Here is a 22,445-nt window from a genome sequence, read left to right on the forward strand (position 1 = left end):
TGGATGTAGGTTTGTTCGCTGAGTGGAAAGGTTCATTTTCAGATGTTTCCTCACCATGCTAGGTAACATGGAGAAAGTGAGGACTGCAGATGCTGGAGATCAGAGCTGAAAAATGTGTTGCTGGAAAAGCGCAGCAGGTCAGGTCAGGAGAATCGACGTTTCAGGCATAAGCCCTTCTTCAGGAAAAAAGGGCTTATGCCCAAAATGTCGATTCTCCTGCTCCTTGGATGCTGCCTGACCTGCTGCGCTTTTCCAGCAACACATTTTTCAGCACATGCTAGGTAACATATCCAGTGAGCCTTTGGACGAAGCACTGCTGGTGTTTCCTGCTTTCTATTTATATGTTTGGGTTTCTTTGGGTTGGTGATGTCATTTCCTGTGATGATGTCATTTCCTATTCTTTTTCTCGGGGGTTGATAAACGTGGTCCAAGTCAATATGTTTGTTGTTAGCGTTCTGGTTGGAATGCCATGCTTCTAGAAGTTCTCATGCATGTCTCTATTTGGCTTGTCCTAGGATGGATGTGTTGTCCCAGTTGAAGTGGTGTCCTTCCTTACCTGTGTTTAAGAAAGTGAGAGTGGGTCATGTCGTTTTGTGGCTACTTGATGTTCATGTATCCTGGTGGCTAGTTTTCTGTCTGTTTGTCCAATGTAGTGTTTGTTACAGTTCTTGCACGGTATTTTGTAAATGACATTAATTTTGCTCGTTGTCTGTATAGGGTCTTTCAAGTTCATTAGCTGCTGTTTCAGTGTGTTGGTGGGTTTGTGGGCTACCATGATGCCAAAGGGTCTGAGTAGTCTGACAGTCATTTACGAGATGTCTTTGATGTAGGGGAGAGTGGCTAGGGTTTCTGGGCGTGTTTTGTCTGCTTGTTTGAGTTTGTTGCTGAGAAGTCAGCGGACTGTGTTCATTGGGTACCCATTCTTATTGAATACACTGTATGGGTGATTTTCCTCTGCTCTGCATAGTTCCTCTGTGCTGCAGTGTGTCGTTGAAATAATGTTCTGATGCAGCTTCGTTTGTGGGTGTTGGGATGATTGTTTCTGTAGTTCAGTATTTGGTCTGTATGTGGATGCTGGTTTGAAGTTCCCCATTGGCTATTAGCTCTACTGTGAGATCTGGGAATGGCAGTTTGTTGTTGTTTTCTTCCTCTTCAGTGAATTTTATGCCAGTAAGGGTATTATTGATGAGTCTTGAAGGTTTCCTCTAATTTGTTTCATTTAGTGATCACAAAGGAGTCATCCTCATAGCGACCCAAAGTTTGGGTTGGATGGTTGGCAGAGCTGTTTGTTCAAGCCTCTGCATTACTATCTCTGCTAAGAACCCTGATATCGGAGATCCCATGGTGTTCCGTTGGTTTGTCTGTAGGTTTTGTAGGTTGAAGGTGAAATGGGTGGTAAGGCATAGTCCACTAGCTTGATGATACTGTCCTTGCTGATGAAGTTAGTGGTGTTTGGGTGTGTGTGTCTTTAGTTCTTTTAATAATGTAGTTAATGTTTCCTTGGCCAGATTGACGTTGATGGATGTGAACAGGGCTGTTACATCAAAGGAGGCCATTATTTCATCCTCTTCTATCTTGGTGTGTTTGATGGTCTTTAGGAATTCTTAGATGAAGTAGATGGAGTGGTGTGAGTCTACTCAGTGTTTCAGTCTTTGATGTAGCTCCTTGGCCAGTCTGTAAGTTGGTGTTCCAGGTAGTGAGAGTATGGGTCTGACGGGCTCGTGGTTTGTAAATTTTGGGTAATCCATTGACGCGTGGTGTGTTGGATCTGTCTGGTTTCATTTTTTGGAAGTCGATCTTATTTATTTCTCCAGATATCTGAAGTTTTTTGAGTAGGGCTGTGATTTAATTCTCTAGTTGTAGGATTGGGTCTATCACCACTTGTTGGTAAGTGTTGGTATTTATAAAAGTGCGTTTGCTTTTTCAGTGTAATGTCTTTGATTTAAAATGATTGTCAGGCATCCTTTGTCTGCAGGTAGGATAACAACGCTTTTATCTACTTTTAGTCTTTATAGTGTTTTCCTTTCTTGTGTATTGAGTGTGTTTTCTTCCTTTTTCACGCTTAATGTTGGTGCGACTACCTGTCTGATAGTTTGCTGGGTTTCTTCTGTGAGTTGGTTGTCTTTCAGTGTTGTTTCTAATGTTGCTAAGAAACCTTTCTTGTCCGCAGCCTGGAAGTTGTAATTTAATCCTATTACTAAGACAGCTTTTTCAGTGTCTGTTAAGGGTCAGTCGGATAAGTTTTTTTTTATCCATGCTTCTGTGTTGTTACTTTGTGTAAGTTTGTCTAGTTTTTTCTGCAGGTCTAGTTTTTTTTCATTTTCTGTGTTTGTCGCTGTCTAATATCTATGGCTTGTTGTATTGTGTCTGTCCATTCATGGTCTGTTGCATGAGTGAGTAAAGATTTTTGGTGTAAAATTTCCCAGTTGTATTTACAGAGACTTTTGTGGGCACCATTAATTATTTCTGTAAGCATTCTGCAGCCGTTTTGCTCTGCTATTCTTTTGGCTAGTGGGGTGTTAAGGGGAGATTTGTATTTAAGACATTTTGGTACTATCTGTTTTCTTAGACATTTGTGCAGGAAGTACAGCTGTTCGCGGGTGGCACTCTGTTGGTTGGCATTCATTTCCCATTTTTGGGCCAGTCTTAGCATATTGAGCCCATAGGTGTTAGCGAGCTTTGAGAAAACATGAACATCAACTAGTCACAAAACCTCATGACCCTCTCGCATTAGTATCCTTACATACCAATGAAGAAGGACACAACTTTGATTGGGACAACACATCCATCCTAGTACAAGCCAAACAGAGATGCACGAGAATTCCTAGAAGCATGGCATTCCAACCGGAATATTAACAAACACATTGACTTGAGTGCTATTTACCACCCTCTGAGAAAAAGAGCAGGAAATGACATCACCAACCTAAGGAAACCCAAACATATAAATAGAAAGCAGGAGACATCAGCAGTGAAGGAGGCTCACTGAAGAAATTACCTAGTATGGTGATGAAACATCTGAAAATGAATATTGCAGCTCAGCGAGCAAACCTACACCCATTCCTAATCTTTGTTTCCCTTCTGTCAACCAGCTTCTGATCCATCCCCCAATCCCATGTGCTTCACTCTTGCACAGTAATCCCTTCTGCAGGACTTTGTCAAACATAGCCATACAGTCCTACAGCACGGAGACAAGCCCTTTGGCCCAAACTGGTCCCTGCAGACGAAAATGTCCATCCACGCTAACCCCATTTCCCTGCACTAGGCCCATATCCTTCTAAACCATTCCTATTCATGTTTTGTTCAAATGTATTTTAAATGTTGGTAATGTATGCGCCTCAACCACTCCACTGGCAGCTTATTCCATATGCGTACCACCCTCTGTGTAAAACAGGTTACCCCTCAGGTTCCCATTTATTCTTTCCCCTCTAACCTTAAACTCATGCCCTCTCGTCCTCGATTCCCCAACTCTGGGAAAAGACTGAGTACATTTACTCTATCCATGCCTCTCATGATCTTATACACTTCAATAAGGACCCTGTCAGTCTCCTGTGCTCTAAAGAAAAATGTCACAGCTTGTCTAAACTCCGGCTATAACTCAGACCATTGAGTCCAGGCAACATCCTTGTAAATTCCTTCTGCACTCTTTCCAGTTTAACAACATCCTTCCAGTAGCAAGGTGACCAAAACTGAACACAATACTCCAAGTGCTGCCTCACCAACATCCTGTACAACTGCAACATAACTTTCCAACTTCGATACTCAATGCCCTGCCTGATGAAGGCTAGTGTGCAAAAAGCTTTCTTCATTGCCCTAGGTGAAAGTGAAGACTGCAGGTGCTGGAGGTTAGAGTGTAGTGCTGGAAAAGCACAGCAGGTCAGGCCGCATCCGAGGAGCAGGAGAATCGACGTTTCGGGCAAAAGCCCTTCACCAGGAATGGAGCTGTGAGCCTTGGGATGGAGAGATAAATGGGAGGGGTGTGGCGCTGGGGGGGTAGGTAACTGAGAGTGCGATAGGTAGGTGGAGGTGGGGATGATTGGTGATAGGCTAGAGAGGAGGATGGAGCTGATAGGTGGGAAGGAAGATGGACAGATAGGACAGGTCGTAAGGGCGGTGTCGAGTTGGATGGTTGGAAATGGGTACGGTGGGGGGAGGAGAAATGAGGAAACTGTTGAAATCCACAATGATGCCCTGGGGTTGGAGAGTCCTGGGGTGTAAGATGAGGCGTTCTTCCTCCAGGCATCGGGTGGTAAGGGAGCGGCAATAGAGGAGGCCCAGGACCTGCATGTCCTTGGCGGAGTGAGAGAGGGAGTTGAAGTGTTTGGCCAAGGGGTAATGGGATTGTTTGGTGTGGGTGTCCCAGACCCAGAGATGTCTCTGAAGAGCCCTGCGAATAAGCGTCTCCCCTATGTAGAGGGAGCAATGGATACAATAAATGAGATGTGTGAAAATGCAGGTAAAACTCTGATGGATGGGGAAGGCTCCTTTGGGCCTTGGACAGAGCTGAGGAGGGATGTGTGGACGCAGGTTTTGCAATTCCTGCAGTAGCAGAGAAAGGTGCCGGGAGGGGAGGATTCTTCATTGCCCTGTATACCTGTGGTTCCACTTTCAGAGAACCATACACCTCAACTCCAAGGTCCCTCTATTCTGCTCCACTCCTTAAGGCTCTACTATTCACCTTGAAACTCTTACCTTAGAACATAGAACATAGCAAAGTACAGCACACAATGTTGTGCCAAGGATTAATCCTAATCTAAAATAAAATAACCTAACCTTCGCACCCCTCAACTCACTGCTGTCCGTGTACATGCCCAACAGTTGCTTAAGTGTCCTTAATGACTCTACTTCCACCACCACCACTGGCAATGCATTCCATGCGTTCACAACACTCTGCGTAAAGAATCTATCTCTGACGTTTCCTCTATACCTTCTTCCTAACACCTTAAAACTATGACCCCTCATGCCAGTCAATCCTGCCCTGGGGAAAAGTCTCTGGTTTTCGACTCTATTTATGCCTCCCATTACCTTGTACACCTCGATGAGTTCACCTCTCTTCCTCCTTCTTTCCAGAGAAAAAAGTCCGAGCTTATTCAACCGTTCTTCATAAGACAAGCCCTCCAGTCGAGGCAGCATCCTGGTAAACCTTCTTTGCACCCTCGCCAAAGCCTCTGTCAGACCCCTTGGGGATGGGCGACCATAATATGATAGGATTTTTTATCAAGATGAAGAGTGAGCCTCTGTATCTTTCCTATAATAGGGCGACCAAAACTGGACACAATATTCCTAGTGTGGTCTGACCAGGGTTTTGGAGAGCTGCAGCAAAACCTCGCAGCTCTTAAACTCGATCCCCCTGTTAATGAAAGCTAAAACACTGTATGCTTTCTTAACAACCTTATCCACTTGGGTGGCAACTTTGAGGGATCTATGTACTTGAACACCAAGATCACGCTGTTCCTCCACACTGCCAAGAATCCTGACTTTAATCCTATATTCAGCGTTCACGTTCGACCTTCCAAAATGCATCACTTCGCATTTATTCAGGTTGAACTCCACCTGCCATTTCTCAGCCCAGCTCTGCATCCTGTCTATGTCGCACTTCACCCTATTACCATTTTGCCTTTGTGCTAGATAAGAATAAACAGTTGTCGCAGATCCCCCATGCATTTCTTGAATGTTTGCTGTTGCCTATCCATTGTTAGCCCAATCCATCAAGACCAACTCATATCTTCACAGTTTCCTTTATTAAGATTCAGCAACCTAGTCTTCAATTCAACTATCTCACTCTTCATCTTGATAAAAAATCCTATCATATTATGGTCGCCCATCACCAAGGGGTCTCACAGATCTAGATCGATAATGATTATCTCCTCATTACACAGTACCCAGTCTAAGATTGCCTTTAGGGAGTAAAGTTCCCTCTACATTGTCCCCATCAACTACTCCCAGGATAGAGACAGCATTAGATACAGGGTGATGCTTCCTCTGCACTGTACCCCATCAAATACTCCTACGACAGGGACAGCACAGGGTCAGATACAGAGTAAAGCTCCCTCTGCAACATCAAAATTACCTGACCTTTTAGCTTAGACATGCTGCCCCTATGAGTGCTGAATGATGAGATCCAATTGGTACATTTTGCCTTTGCTCTTGCTCTTTACTGTGACTTGTATAAATGCATTTCATGTCAGATTTTAAAAAATAAGATTTTGTTCTTCCTGCAATTGCAGCATTTGTTCTCCCACAATAATTACCTTTTCTACTTATTTAGCATCACAGACTGACTCTCAGCAGCCTGGAAAACCCTCTGCTGAGAGTGAACAGGATCCCGACTCAGGTAATTCCACACTTGCTGTTCACTCTGATAGTCAGTGTTCTGAAGATTCATTCTTGGTGCCTGTGAATTACCAATTATCACAACTGATTGCAACTGTGTGGAAGTGTTCTTTCATAAGATAGCATGGCATGGATGGGCAGAACGGTATCTATCTACAGTGTATCATTTTATATACATTATTTAATTACTGAGGTTTTGCATTGTTTTTACAACTAGTCATAGGTGGGAAAGGGTACTAAAAAAGCTGGAGTCAGGATATTTATGAATTCAGAACAAAACTGACTTAAATTTGTACCTATCAGTTTTATTTTCTAATTCTTCATAAGATGCATTGCTGCAAAGAGGCAACATTTATTGTGGATCCCTAATTGCCCTTGAGAAGGTGGTCAGGAGCTGACTCCTTGAATTTCTGGGGTCCATTTGGTCTTAGGAAGGGAAATTTAAGGGCTGCTTTGTCCTGGATGGTGTCGAGCTTCTTGAGTGTTGTTGGAGCTGCCCCCATCCAGGCCCAGTGGGGAGTATTCCACCACGCTTCTGGACCTTACTGGAACAGACTTTGTGGAGTCAAGAGATGAGTTACTTGCTGCAGTATTCATTGAGTCCTAAAGTAATACAGGATGGAAACAGACCTTAGGTGCACCTCGACCGTGCCAACCAGAGATCCCAATCTGACCTAGTCTCATTTGCCAGTACCCGGCCCATACTCCTCTAAACCTTTCCTGTTCATGTACCTATCCTGATGCCTTTTAAATGCTGTAATTGTACCAGCGTCCACCCCTTCCTCTGGCAACTCATTCCATACACACCCCACCCTCTGCATGAAAATGTTGCCCTCAGGTCCTTTATAAATCTTTCCCCTCTCACCTTAAACCTATGTCTTCTAGTTTTGGACTCCCCTACTCTGGGGAAAATACCTTAGCGATTCACACTATCCAATTATCCGAGAAGTCTGCTTAATCACTTATCTACCTGCTCTGCCAATTTCAGAGATCTGTGGATATGCACACTAAGGTCCATTTGTTTATCAGAACTTTCCAGGGTCCTACCATTCACAGTATAATCCCTTATTTTGTTAGCCCTCCCTGAGTGCATTACCTCACTTTTTGAGGTTGAATTTCACTTGCCACTGCCTTGCCCACTGAGCTGTCTTCTGATAGCCTCCTGCAGTTTATGAAAGACCTTTCTAATTCTCATGTCATCCTCCAACTTCTTTATCATAACCCCGACATTCAGGATCAAATAGTGAATGGACACCAGAAACAGTGAGGGCCCAGCACCAAGCCCTGAGTCACAGAATCATAGAGAGATGTACAACATGGAAACAGACCCTTCGGTGCAACCCGTCCATGCCGAACAGATATCCCAACCCAATCTAGTCCCACCTGCCAGCACCCGGCCCATATCCCTCTAAACCCTTCCTATTCATATTACCATCTTTGCCTTTTAAATGTTGCAATTGTACCAGTCTCCACCACTTCCTCTGGCAGCTCATTCCATACATGCACCATCTTCTGCGTGAAAGAGTTGCCCCATAGGTCCCTTTCACATCTTTCCCCTCTCACCCTGAATCTATGCCCTCTAATTCTGGACTCCCCCATCCCAGGGAAAGGACCATGTCAATTTATCCTATCCGTGCCACTCCTGATTTTATAAACCTCTATAAGGTCACCCCTCAGCCTCCGATGATCCAGGGAAAATAGCCCCAGTCTATTCAACCTCTCCCTATAGCTCAAATCCTCCAACCCTGGCAACGTCCTTGTAATTTTTTTCTGAACCCTTTCAAGTTTCACAACATATTTCCGATAAGAAGGAGACCAGAATTGCATGCAGTACTCCAAGAGCAGCCTAACCGATATTGGAATCCCACAGGAAACAGACTACTAGTTACAGAAACAATCTTTTACCATCACCCTCTGCTTCTTGCCTCTCAGTCAGTTTTGAATCCAACATCCCTCTTTGCTTTGGATTCCATTGGCTCTTACTCCCTTAACCAGTCTGCCATGAGGGACATTACCCAAAGTGTTGCTAAAGTCCATGTAGACCACATCATACACATTACTCTGATCAGTGTTTGCTGGCATCTCCTGAAAATATTCAATTAAATTTGTCAAACCAGCCTTCTCTTAACAAGTGTGTCCTGGACAATCCCAAATAAGCCGTGTCTCTCCAAGTGAAGATATATTCTGTCCCTCAGGATTATTTTCAAGGGCAATTAGGGACAGCCAACAATGTCCACATTACTCGAGGGAATTACAAACAAAATAATTTTTTAAAATTTTCACCACTACTGAGGATTTTTGGACTGGCCTATAACTGCCCAGTCAATCCTTCCCTCTTTTTTAATTTAATAACGAGACAATATAGCCAGCCCTAGCCTCTGAACTGTTTTTGTAGCCGACCGTTGTGGTAATACAGCACAGGAGATGCTTTTCAGCCCATTGAGTCTGCAGCAATCTTTCTACACTTGACCCACTTTCCCGCGCCTGGCAAATAGCCTTAAATATACACATGTAAATACTTTCTAAAGGTTGTGAGGTTTCCTGCTCAACTAGGCAGTTCATTCCAGGTTCCCAATACTCTCTGGTGAAACAAATTTTCCCTCAAATCCCTTCTAAACCTTCTGTCTTTCAAGTTAAAATTATGCCCCCTTCTTATTGATCCTTCAACTAAGGGGAACAGCTGCTTCCTCTCCACTCTATGCATGCCCCTCATAAGCTTATACACCTCCATCAGGCCACCCCACCAAAACTTCTCTACTCCAAAGAAAACAACTTGAATTTAATCAGTCTCTCTTCATTGCTGAAATGTTCCATCCCAGTCAATATCCTGGTGAATCACCTCCTCCAGGGCAATCACATCCTTCCTCATGTGGAGACAAGAACTGCTGTGGCCCAACCAAAGTTTAGATTAGATTACTCACAGTGTGGAAACAGGCCCTTCGGCCCAACAAGTCCACACCGACCCGCCGAAGCGCAACCCACCCATACCCCTTACCTAACACTACGGGCAATTTAGCATGGCCAATTCACCTGACCCGCACATCTTTGGACTGTGGGAGGAAACCGGAGCACCCGGAGGAAACCCACACAGACACGGGGAGAATGTGCAAACTCCACACAGTCAGTCGCCTGAGGCGGGAATTGAACCCAGGTCCCTGGTGCTGTGAGGCAGCAGTGCTAACCACTGTGCCACCGTGCCGCCCCAAAGTTCTGGACAGCTCCAACATAACCTCTCTGTTCTTATCATCTATGCCACAACTGGTAAAGGCAAGTGTCCCTTATAAGACCATAAGACTTGGAGCAGAATTAGATCATTGGGCCAATCAAATCTGCTCTGCCGTTTGATCATGGATGATGTTTTCCAACCCCATTCTCCTGCCTTCTCTCCATAACCCTTGATCTCCTTACTAATCTTTCCGAAATACACTCAATGACTAGGCTTCCACAGTCCTCAGTGGCAAAGTTCCACAGATTAATCCCCCAAAATACCTCTATTCTTCTGAGCTTCCTAGTGTCCCGCCATTCATTGATTACTCTTTGTCTTGTTATTTATTTCAAAGTGCAACATCTCACAATTATTAGGGTTACATTCCATCTGCCCATCTGATCAATCTATCTATATCTTCCAGTAGCCTTCTTCATTATTATTAACCACATTGCCAATCTTCATGCCATCTGCAAATCTGATTATAATCCTTCCACATACCCATCTCTTAAGTATTTTACGTATGGAATTTTACATTCCATTTGACAATGGGAAGTCGGAACCAGAATCAACCACACAAACAAACTGAAATAAGAATACTTATAAAGAAAGGAGGGCAGAGTTGACTGGAGTGGACTGAGCAAGAAATTTAGCGCAAAGAATGTAATAGAGTCATACAGCACAGAAACAGGCCTTTCAGCCCAATCTGACCAAGTGTACTAAGTGGAACTCATTCCATTTGCCTGTGTTTGGCTGAAATCCCTCTAATCCTTTCCTTTCCATGTACCGGTCCAATCTTTTTTAAAATGTTGTAATTGCTAAGGAACAATGGCTGACATTTAAGAAAGTAATCATGATTCACAACAAAGGTACAGTCCAGTGAGGAAGAGGGATACTGAGAAGGGGATAAACTGACCATTGTTCATCAAAGAAGTGTAGAAAAATATTACATTGAAGGAAAAAAGATTACAATGTAATAAAGATTAGTGGTAAGCCACAAGATTGGAAAAGTTTTAAAAATAAATGAATGATGACCAAAAAATGGAAAAACATCTGGCTAAACATGCAAGCAATTATAAAAACAGTCAGTGCCTCTTTAAATGTACAAAGAGGAGGAGAGAGATCAATGTGAACAGCAGCCCCTCAGAGAATGAGGCTGGGGAAATAATAATGGGGAACTAGGAAATGGCAGAGGAGTTGAATAAATACTTTATAGCACAGGAGAAAACATTAATAGTATTCGTAACTATTAAATAAACAAGGTGGTGATTAACTTGGGTGGGAATTAAATACCATAAACACCATTAGAGGGAAAAGTCAAACTAATGGGGTAAAGACTAAGACGTACCTGGACCTGTTGGGATATTAAAGGAAGTAGCTACAGAGATTGTGGATGCACTGGTGGTAATCTTCCAGGAAATGTCCCAGATGATTAGAAACTGCCAGTGGGCCACCGTTATTTAAAAAGGAAGGAGATAAAAACCAGAGGTAAATATAGGCCAGTTGTCTTAACATAGGGTCACAGTCATGGAGTCATAGAGATGTAAGCATGGAAACAGACCCTTCCGTCCAACCTGTCCATGCCGACCAGTTATCCTAACCTAATCTAGTACTATTTGTCAGCACCCGGCCCATATCCCTCCAAACCCTTCCTATTCATTCCATCCAGTTGCCTCTTAAATATTGCAATTGTACCAGCCTCCACCACTTCCTCTGACAGCTCATTCCATACACGTACCACCCTCTGTGTGAAAAGGTTGCCCCTGAGGTCCCTTTTATATCTTTCCCCTCTCACCCTGAACCTATGTTCTCTAGTTCTGGACTCCCAAACTCCAGGGAAAAGACCTTGTCTATTTGCCCTATCCATGCCCTTCATGATTTTATAAACCTCTATAAGGTCACCCCTCAGCCTCTGACACTCTAAGGACAACAGCCCTAGCCTATTCAGCCTCTCCCTATAGCTCAAATCTTCCAACCCTGGCAACATCCTTTTGAATCTTTTCTGAATCCTTTCAAGTTTCACAACATCTTTCCGATAGGAAGGACACCAGAATTGCACACAATATTCTAACAATGGCCTACCAATGTCCTATACAGCCACAACATGACCTCTCAACTCCTGTACTCAGTGCTCTGAACAATAAAAGAAAGCATACCAAATGCATTCTTCACGATCCAATCAACCTGTGACTCTACTTTCAAGGAGCTATGAACCTGCACTCCAAGGTCTGTCTGTTCAGCAACACTCCCCATGACCTTACCATTATGTGTACAAGTTCTGCTCTGATTTGCCTTTCCAAAATGCAGCATCTTGCATTTATCTGAATTAAACTCCATCTGCCACTCCTAAGCCCATTGGCCCATCTGATCAAGATGCTGTTGTAATCTGAGGTAACCCTCTTCGCTGTCCACTACACCTCCAATTTTGGTGACACCTGCAAACTTACTAACTATATCTCTTATGTTCACATCCAAATCATTTATATAAATGACGAAAAGCAGTGGACCCTGCACCGATCCTTGTGGCACCCCACTGGTCACAGGCCTCCAGTCTGAAAAGCAACCCTCCACCACCACCCTCTGCCTTCTACTTTCGAGCCAGTTCTATATCTAAATGGCTAGTTCTCCCTGTATTCCAAGAGATCTAACCTTGCTAACCAGTCTCCCATGGGGAACCTTGTCAAATGCCTTACTGAAGTCCATATAGATCACATCTGCCACTCTGCCCTCATCAATCCTCTTTGATACTTCTTCAAAATCCTCAATCAATTTGTGAGACCTGATTTCCCATGCACAAAGCCATGCTGACTATCCCTAATCAATCCTTGCCTTTTCAAATGCATGTAAATCCTGTCCCTCAGAATTCCCTCCAACAGATTGACCACCAGCAATCCAAATATCTCAGCAAGGGGTCCAGCAATCACTTGCCTAGCTTCCTACAGAGTTCTCAGGTACACATGATCGGGTCCTGGGGATTTATACACTTTTATGCTTTTCAAGACACCCAGCACTTTCTCCTCTGTAATATGGACATTTTTCAAAATGTCACCATCTATTTCCCCACATTCTACATCTTCCATGTCCTTTTCCACCGTAAACACTGATGCAAAATACTCGTTTAATATCTCCCTCATCTCCTGCAGCTTCACACAAAGGCTGCCTTACTGATCTATGATGGGCCCTATTGTCTTCCTAGTTATCCTTTTGTTCTTAATGTATTTATAAAAACAATTTAGATTCTCCTTAATGCTGTTTGCCAAAGCTATCTCATAGGCTTCTTTTTGCCTTGCTGCTTTCCCTCTTAAGTCTACTGCTACTGTCTTAATACTCTTCTAAGGGTTCACTCTCTCAGCGGAGCCGGTAAGGGCTGTTTGGTAGTGTCTCTTTGTAGTCGCGGTTAAGTTTTTTTTTAAATGGTTTAAATTTAATAGTTTTTTTTAAAAGTGCGGAGGGGACCCGGAAGCTGGTGTAGCGCAAGCTTACCTGGGTAGGTTTTTCCAATAAAGGTGCACAGGAGGGAAGGGCGGAAAAGAGCAGAGCAATAGTTATTGGGGACTCGATAGTTCGGGGCACAGATAGGCGGTTTTGTGGGGGCAAGAGAGACTCACGATTGGTATGTTGCCTCCCAGATGCAAGGGTACGTGACGTCTCTGATCGTGTTTTCCGGGTCCTTAAGCGGGAGGGGGAGCAGCCCCAGATCGTGGTCCACATTGGCACCAACGACATAGGTAGGAAGAGGGGTGAGGATGTTAGGCAGGCTTTCAGGGAGCTAGGTTGGAAGCTCAGAGCTAGAACAAACAGAGTTGTTGTCTCTGGTTTGTTACCCGTGCCACGTGATAGAGAGTCGAGGAATAGGGAGAGAGAGCAGTTAAATGCGTGGCTACAGGGATGGTGCAGGAGGGAGGGATTCCAGTATCTGGTTAACTGGGGTTCTTTCTGGGGAAGGTGGGACCTCTATAAACAGGATGGTCTACACCTGAACCTGAGGGGCACCAGCATCCTTGGGGGGAGGTTTGCTAGTGCTCTTTGGGGGGGTTTAAACTAACTCTGCGACTGTAGGTTTAGGGTGCAGGACCTTGAGTGTAGGGAGGTTAGGAACATGGCATCAATCTCCTGAAGGAGGGTGCCTGTAAACAGGAAGATGGCTTGAAGTGTGTATACTTCAATGCGAGAAGTATAAGAAATAAGATAGGTGAACTTGCAGCGTGGGTTGGTACCTGAGATTTCGATGTTGTGGCTATTATGGAGACATGAGTAGAATAGGGACAGGATTGGCTGTTGCAGGTTCCAGGGTTTAAATGTTTTAGTAGGGTCAGAGGTGTGGGTAAAAGAGGGGGAGGTGTGGCATTGCTTGTCAAGGATAGTATTACAGCGGTGGAAAGGACGATGGATGAAGACTCGCCATCTGAGGTAGTTTGGGCTGAGGTTAGAAATAGGAAAGGTGAGGTCACCCTGTTAGGAGTTTTCTACAGGCCTCCTAATAGTCCTAGAGATGTAGAAGAAAGGATTGCGAGGATGATTCAGGAGAAGAGTGAAAGTAATAGGGTGTTTGTTATGGGGGACTTTAACTTCCCAGATATTGACTGGGAAAGCTATAGCTCGAGTACGTTAGATGGGTCGGTATTTGTCCAATGTGTGCAGGAGGGTTTCCTGACACAATATGTAGACAGGCCAACAAAAGGTGAGGCCATACTGGATTTGGTTCTGGGTAACGAACCAGGCCAGGTGTTAGAATTGGAGGTAGGTGAGCACTCTGGGGACAGTGACCACAATTCAGTGACTTTTACTCTAGTGATGGAGAGGGATAAGTGTGCACTACAGTGCAAGAGTTATAGCTGGAGGTGTGGAAATTATGATGTGGTGAGGCATGACTTAGGATGTGTGGCTTGGAAAAGTAGGCTTCAAGGGAAGGACACAATCGATATATTGAGCTTGTTCAAGGAGCAGCTACTGAGTGTCCTTAATAAGTATGTACCTGTCAGGCAGGGAGGAAAGGATCGTGTGAGGGAGCCGTGGTTTAATAAGGAATTGGAATCCCTTGTGAAAGGGAAGGGGGCGGCCCATGTAAAGATGAGGCGTGAAGGTTCAATTGGGGCAATTGAGAGTTATAAGGTAGCCAGGAAGGATCTAAAGAGAGAGCTAAGACGGCAAGGAGGGGACATGAAAAGTCCTTGGTTGGTAGGATTAGGGAAAACCCAAAGGCTGTCTATAGGTATGTCAGGAATAAAAGAATGACTAGGGTAGGAATAGGTCCAGAGCTGAAAATGTGTTGCTGGTTAAAGCACAGCAGGTCAGGCAGCATCCAAGGAACAGGAAATTCGACGTTTCGGGCCAGAGCCCTTCATCAGGAATGAGGAGAGTGTGCCAGGCAGGCTAAGATACAAGGTAGGGAGGAGGGACTTGGGGGAGGGGCGATGGAGATGTGATAGGTGGAAGGAGGTCAAGGTGAGGGTGATAGGCCGGAGTGGGGTGGGGGCGGAGAGGTCAGGAAGAAGATTGCAGCTTAGGAGGGCGGTGCTGAGTTCGAGGGAACCGATGAGACAAGGTGGGGGGAGGGGAAATGAGGAAACTGGAGAAATCTGAATTCATACCTTGTGGTTGGAGGGTTCCCAGGCGGAAGATGAGGCGCTCTTCCTCCAACCATCGTGTTGTTATGTTCTGCCGATGGAGGAGTCCAAGGACCTGCATGTCCTCGGTGGAGTGGGAGGGAGAATTAAAGTGTTGAGCCACAGGGTGGTTGGGTTGGTTGGTTCAGGCGTCCCAGAGGTATTCCCTGAAGCGTTCCGCAAGTAGGCGGCCTGTCTCCCCAATATAGAGGAGGCCACATCGGGTGCAGCGGATGCAATAGATGATGTGTGTGGAGGTGCAGGTGAATTTGTGGCGGATATGGAAGGATCCCTTAGGGCCTTGGAGAGAAGTAAGGGAGGAGGTGTGGACGCAAGTTTTACATTTCCTGCGTTTGCAGGGGAACATGCCGGGAGTGGAGGTTGGGTTGGGTGGGGGGTGTGGACCTGACGAGGGAGTCACGAAGGGAGTGGTCTTTGCGGAACGCTGATAGGGGAGGGGAGGGAAATATATCCTGGTGGTGGGGTCCGTTTGGAGGTGGCGGAAATGACGGCGGATGATACGCTGTATACGGAGGTTGGTGGGGTGGTAGGTGAGAACCAGTGGGGTTCTGTCTTGGTGGCGGTTGGAGGGGCGGGGCTCAAGGGCGGAGGAGCGGGAAGTGGAGGAGATGCGGTGGAGGGCATCGTCGATCACGTCTGGGGGGAATCTGCGGTCCTTGAAGAAGGAGGCCATCTGGGCTGTACGGTATTGGAACTGGTCCTCCTGGGAGCAGATGCGGCGGAGACGAAGGAATTGGGAATATGGGATGGAGTTTTTACAGGGGGCAGGGTGGGAGGAGGTGTAGTCCAGGTAGCTGTGGGAGTCAGTCGGTTTATAGTAGATGTCTGTGTTGAGTCGGTCACCCGAGATAGAAATGGAAAGGTCTAGGAAGGGGAGGGAGGAGTCTGAGACAGTCCAGGTGAATTTGAGGTCGGGATGGAAGGTGTTGGTAAAGTTGATGAACTGTTCAACCTCCTCGTGGGAGCACGAGGCAGCGCCAATACAGTCATCGATGTAGCGGAGGAAAAGGTGGGGGGTGGTGCCAGTGTAGTTGCGGAAGATGGACTGTTCCACATATCCTACGAAGAGACAGGCATAGCTGGGGCCCATGCGGGTACCCATGGCAACTCCTTTAGTTTGGAGGAAGTGGGAGGATTGGAAAGAGAAGTTGTTCAGGGTGAGGACCAGTTCAGTCAGTCGAAGGAGGGTGTCAGTGGAAGGATACTGGTTGGTGTGGCGGGAAAGGAAGAAGCGGAGGACTTTGAGTCCAGTCAAGGATAGTTGTGGGAAGTTGTGCGTGGAGGCTGAAGAGATTGGAGAGACACTGAATGAATACTTTTCGTCAGTATTCACTCAGGAACAGGACATTGTTGCCGATGTGAATATTGAGTCACAATTAATTAGAATGGATGGCTTTGAGGTATGTAGGGAAGAGGTGTTGGAAATTCTGGAAAGGGTGAAAATAGATAAGTCCCCTGGGCCTGATGGCATTTATCCTAGGATTCTCCGGGAAGCAAGGGGGGAGATTGCAGAGCCATTGGCCTTGATTTTTATGTCCTCGTTGTCTACAGGAATAGTACCAGAAGACTGGAGAATAGCAAATGTGGTACCCTTGTTCAAGAAGGGGAATAGGGATAACCCTAGTAACTATAGGCTGGTGAGTCTCACTTCTGTTGTGGGCAAAGTCTTAGAGAGAATTGTAAGGGATAGGATTTATGAACATCTGGATAGGAATAATGTGATCAAGGATAGTCAGCATGGTTTTGTGAAGGGCAGGTCGTGCCTCACAAACCTTATTGAATTTTTTGAGAAGGTGACTAAAGAGGTGGACGAGGGTAAAGTGGTAGATGTGGTGTATATGGATTTTAGTAAGGCGTTTGATAAGGTTCCCATGGTAGGTTACTCCAGAAAATATGGAGGTATGGCATTGAGGGTGCGTTAGAGGTTTGGATTAGAAATTGGCTGGCTGGAAGAAGACAGAGGGTAGTAGTTGATGGTAAAGGTTCATCTTGGAGTGCAGTTACTAGCGGTGTTCTGCAAGGATCTGTTTTGGGACCATTGCTGTTGACCTGGAGGAGGGGCTAGAAGGTTGGGTGAGCAAGTTTGCGGATGATACGAAAGTCGGTGGAGTTGTTGACAGTGAGGAAGGATGTGGCAGGTTACAGCGGGATAAAGATAAGCTGCAGAGCTGGGCAGAAAGGTGGCAAATGGAGTTCAATGTAGGTAAATGTGAAGTGATTCACTTTGGTAAGAGTAACAAGAAGATGGAGTACTGGGCTAATGGTCGGATACTTGGTAGTGTGGATGAGCAGAGGGATCTTGGTGTCCATGTACACAGATCTCTGAAAGTTGCCACCCAGGTAAATATGACGTACTGGCTTTTATTGGTAGAGGAATTGAGTTCCAGAGTCCTGAGGTCATGTTGCAATTGTATAAGATGTGGCCGCATCTGGAGTATTGTGTGCAGTTTTGGTCGCCATACTATAGGAAGGATGTGGAGGCATTGGAACGAGTGCAGAGGAGGTTTACCAGGATGTTGCCTGGTATGGTCGGAAGATTGTATGAGGAAAGGCTGAGGCACTTGGGGCTGTTCTCATTGGAGAAAAGAAGTTATAGGGGTGACTTGATAGAGGTGTACAAGATGATTAGGGGTTTAGATAGGGTTGACAGTGAGAACCTTTTTCCACGTATGGAGTCAGATATTACGAGGGGGCATAGCTTTATATTAAGGGGTAGTAGGTATAGGACAGATGTTAGGGGTAGATTCTTTACTCAGTGAGTCGTGAGTTCATGGAATGCCCTGCCAGTATCAGTGGTGGACTCTCCCTCTTTATGGGCTTTTAAACGGGCATTGGATAGGCATATGGAGGATAGTGGGCTAGTGTAGGTTAGGTGGGCTTGGATCGGCGCAACATCGAGGGCCAAAGGGCCTGTACTGTGCTGTATTTTTCTATGTTCTATGTTCTATCTCTCCTGTGTATGCCTGACTTACATCTGCCATTAGGAAACCATTGGAATCTTATCATTAAGGATGTAATAGCGGAGCATTTGGAAAGATGCAACATTGTGAAACAGAGTCAGCATGACTCATGCAGGGTAAATCAGGCCTGAAACATTGATTGGAATACTTTGAGGATGTAAGATAAGGGGAACCAATTGATGTAATATATTTAGATTGCCAGAGGTACTTGATAAGGTCCTATACATGAGGCTATTTAAAAAGATACAGGCCCATCATGTTGGGGGAGGCGATATATAGGCACGTAATCAAAGAATCCCTACAGTGTGGAAACAGGCTATTTGGCCCAACAGTTCTACACCGACCCTCCAAAGAGTAACCCACCCAGACCCATTTCCTTACTGTATTATTCTACATTTACCCCTGACTAATGCACCTACCCTATGGGCAATTTAGTATGACCAATTCACTTAACCTGCACATCTTTGGATTGTGGGAGGAAACCAGGGCACCCGGAAGAAACCCACCCAGGCACAGGGGGGATGTGCAAACTCCACACAGTTACCCAAGGTTGGAATTGAACCTGGGCCCCTGGTGTTGTGAGGCAGCAGTACTAGCCATGAGCCAATGTGCCACCCCAGATACAGGATTGGTTTACGAATACAAGGTAGAGAATTGGGATAAAGGGGAAGTGTTCAGGATGGCAACCTATAACTAGTCCAAAACAAGAGTACGACAAGGTTCCCCATGGGAGACTGATTAGCAAGGTTAAATCTCATGGAATACAGGGAGAACTAGCCATTTGGATACAGAACTGGCTCAAAGGTAGAAGACAGAGGGTGGTGGTGGAGGGTTGTTTTTCATACTGGAGGTCTGTGACCAGAGGAGTGCCACAAGGATTGGTGCTGGGTCCACTACTTTTCATCATTTACACAAATGATTTGGATGTGAACATAGGAGGTATAGTTAGTAAGTTTGCAGATGACACCAAAATTGGAGGTGTAGTGGACAGTGAAGAAGGTTACCTCAGATTACTACAGGATCTTGATCAGATGGGCCAATGGGCTTAGGAGTGGCAGATAGAGTTTAATTTAGATAAATATTAGGTGCTGCATTTTGGGAAAGCAAATCTTAGCAGGACTTATGCATTTAATGGAAAGTTCTGAGAGAATTCCTATAAAGTTCCTATAATGACACCTTGGAGTGCATGTTCATAGCTGCTTGAAAGTAGAGTCGCAGGTAGATAGGATAGAGAAGAAGGCGTTTGGTATGCTTTCCTTTATTAGTCAGAGTATTGAGTACAGGAGTTGGAGGTCATGCTATGGCTGTACAGGACATTGGTTAGGCCACTGTTGGAATATTATGTGCAATTCTGGTGTCCTTCCTGCCGAAAGGATGTTGTGAAACTTGAAAGGGTTCAGAAAAGATCTACAAGGATGTTGCCAGGGTTGGAGGGATTGAGCTATAGGGAGAGGCTGAACAGGCTGGGGCTGTTTTCCCTGGAGTGTTGGAGGCTGAGAGGTGACGTTATAGAGGTTTATAAAATCATGAGGAACATGGAAAAGATAAATAGACAAAGTTTTTCCCTGGAGTGGGGGAGTCCAGAACTAGAGGGCATAGGTTTAGGGTGAGAGGGGAAAGATATAAAAGGGACCTAAGGGGCAACTTTTTCACACAGAGGGTGGTACGTGTATGGAATGAGCTGCCAGAGAAGTGGTGGAGGCTCGTACAATTGCAACTTTTAAAAGACATCTGAATGGGTATATGAATAGGAAGGGTTTGGAGGGATATGGGCCAAGTGCTGGCAAATAGGACTAGGTTAAGTTAAGATAGCAAGTTGGCATGTATGAGTTGGACCGGAGGGTCTTTTTCTGTGCTGTACATTCCTATGACTCTATGACATTGATATAACATGAGAGGGGAAAGATTTAAAAGAGACCTAAGGGGCAACCTTTTCATGCAGAGGGTGGTGCGTGTATGGAAACAGCTGCCAGAGGAAATGGTGGAGGTTGGTACAATTACAGAATTTAAGAGGCATCTGGATGGGTATATGAATAGGAAGAGTTTAGAGGGATATGGGCCAAATGCTGGCAAATTGGACTAGGTCAGTTTGGGATATCTAATTGGCGCAGATGAGTTGGACTGAAGGGTCTGTTTTTGTGCGGGAAACTCTATAACTCTAATAGAGTTCCTCAGGGATCAGTGTTAGGGTCACAATTATTTACAATTTATAATAATGACTTGAGGATGATGAAAGTGAATGTTGACATGATCCCAGCTGATGTTATTCCTAGACAAGGTAGAACCTAGACTGAAATCTGTTTGGTAGATCATTTTTGGTGTCAGTAATCTGAATTGAATTTATTGTCATGTGTACTGAGGCACAGTGAAAGGCTTTGTCTTGCGAGTATTACAGGCAGATCACACAGTTAAGTAACAGGTGAACAGCAGCAAAAACAAAGACACAGGTACAGGCAAATGTTAAGACTTTGTGAGTCCATTCAGTATTGTAACACAGTAGGGTAGAAACTGTTTTGAAATCGGCTGGTGTGTGTGTTCAGGCTTCTGTACCTTCTCCCCGATGGTAGAGGTTGTAGAAAAACATTACTAGGGTGGGATGGATCTTTGAGAATGCTGGCGGCCTTTCCTTGACAGCGGGCCTGGTAGATGGATTCTATAGATGGGAGGTTGGCCTTTGTGATTGTCCGGGCCGAGTTCACCCCTCTCTGTAACCGTCTCCAATCTTGAATGGTACAGTTGCCGTACCAGGTAGTGATACATCCAGACAGAATGCTCTCGATGGTGCACCTATAAAAGTTGGCAAGGGTATTCGCTGTTATGGCAAATTTCCTCAGCTGCCTGAGGAAGGAGAGACATTGTTGGGCCTTTGTAACCAGTGCGTCCACATGAAGAGTCTAAGAAAGCTTGTTGTTGATGACTACTCCCAGGAGCTTGACACTCAAAATGTTCCACCTCTGTGCCATTAATGTGTAGGGGGGGCATGAGTAACATCCCGCTGAAAGTCAATAATGAGTTCCTTGGTTTTGCTGGCAGTGAGAGCTTGGTTGTTCTCAGTGCACCATTTTTCCAGGTCTCCCACCTCCCGTCTGTCGTCTGTTTCATCACCATCTGAGATTCGACCGACTATGATGGTGTCATCAGCAAACTTATAAATGGCATTAGTCTGGTATTTGGTGACGCAGTCATGGGTATACACTGAGTACAGTAGGGGGCTGAGTATGCACTCCTGGGGGGCTCAAGTGTCGAGAAGTTTACTATGCAAAAGAAATTGAGGTAGAGAAAAGTAAACTATTTACATGTAGCACAGGTTCATAGATTCCAAACACGTGGTAGAATTACAATTCCATTAATCCTAACTCTTACTACTCAACCAGCACTGAGAAACCCTTTCTCTGTTTCACATAGACTTTTAGTTAACTATGGTTTCACATCCCAGTCATGAGAATCTGATATCCTTATGTTTATTCAATCACAGAATGTGGCTGTCGCTGGCTGGACCAGCATTTATTGTCCATCCTGAATTGCCCTTGGGAAGGTTTTGAACCACTGATATTCATTTGCAGTAGGTCCACTCACAATGCCATTAGGGAGGAAATTCCAGGATTTCACCCTTGATTCCTTGATTTGTCATGTAACTAAGGTTAAACTTTCTCAGCTTCAAATCACCTCTTTGGAGTTTTAGCCAAACTCTTCTGGTCTACAACTTTACTAGAATACTGACATCAAGGTAACCTATTTTTAATAACTCTAAACTATATTCTTTCTTCCTCAAAAGCATTTGCTTTTTACATCCAGCATTAGCCAGGAATTTTGCAAAAAGTATGAAAAAGCTTTTTTTCCCAAGCTTTAGGTGTTTCTCCCAAGCCCTAAAAAATTCCAGAACCATCTTTTTTAAAAGTTTAATGTACTACACTATTTACTTCATTCATTCATTAATTCTCCCAATGTAAACAATATCCATTCTCCAGAAATTCTTACAGACTGTGTTTTAAAATTAGATAACCATCGCGACAAAAATGTATACAATTTGACCATTAAACCCCTTCAGAACCCATTATGCTACTAGTTTAAAATTCACAAATACAAACGCAAAAAAACCCACATCTCTTCCATCATAATGCACTATCGCCAGTTTTTGCCATGATGTAGAGGTGTCAGTGTTGAACTGGGATGAAAAATGAGGTCTGCAGATGCTGGAGATCACAGCTGAAAATGTGTTGCTGGTTAAAGCACAGCAGGTTAGGCAGCATCTCAGGAATAGGGAATTCGACGTTTCGGGCATAAGCCCTTCATCAGGATGGACAAGGTCAGAAGTCAGATGAT

At 44.8% G+C, this 22,445-nt stretch overlaps 1 protein-coding gene across 1 annotated transcript in view; it reads left to right on the plus strand.

Moving 5' to 3' along the window:
* Positions 1-4,332: 4,332 nt before the first annotated feature.
* The window catches only part of cfap100 (cilia and flagella associated protein 100), a 48,692-nt gene continuing 30,579 nt past the window's right edge, over positions 4,333-22,445 (plus strand). The window contains exons 1-2 of the mRNA XM_060835822.1: positions 4,333-4,453; positions 6,266-6,331. Of these exons, the coding sequence (XP_060691805.1) occupies positions 4,333-4,453; positions 6,266-6,331 (187 nt within the window). The remainder of the gene's footprint in view (positions 4,454-6,265; positions 6,332-22,445) is intronic.

The sequence above is a fragment of the Hemiscyllium ocellatum genome, chromosome 14, assembly GCF_020745735.1.
Source record: "Hemiscyllium ocellatum isolate sHemOce1 chromosome 14, sHemOce1.pat.X.cur, whole genome shotgun sequence".
NCBI lineage: Eukaryota > Metazoa > Chordata > Chondrichthyes > Orectolobiformes > Hemiscylliidae > Hemiscyllium > Hemiscyllium ocellatum.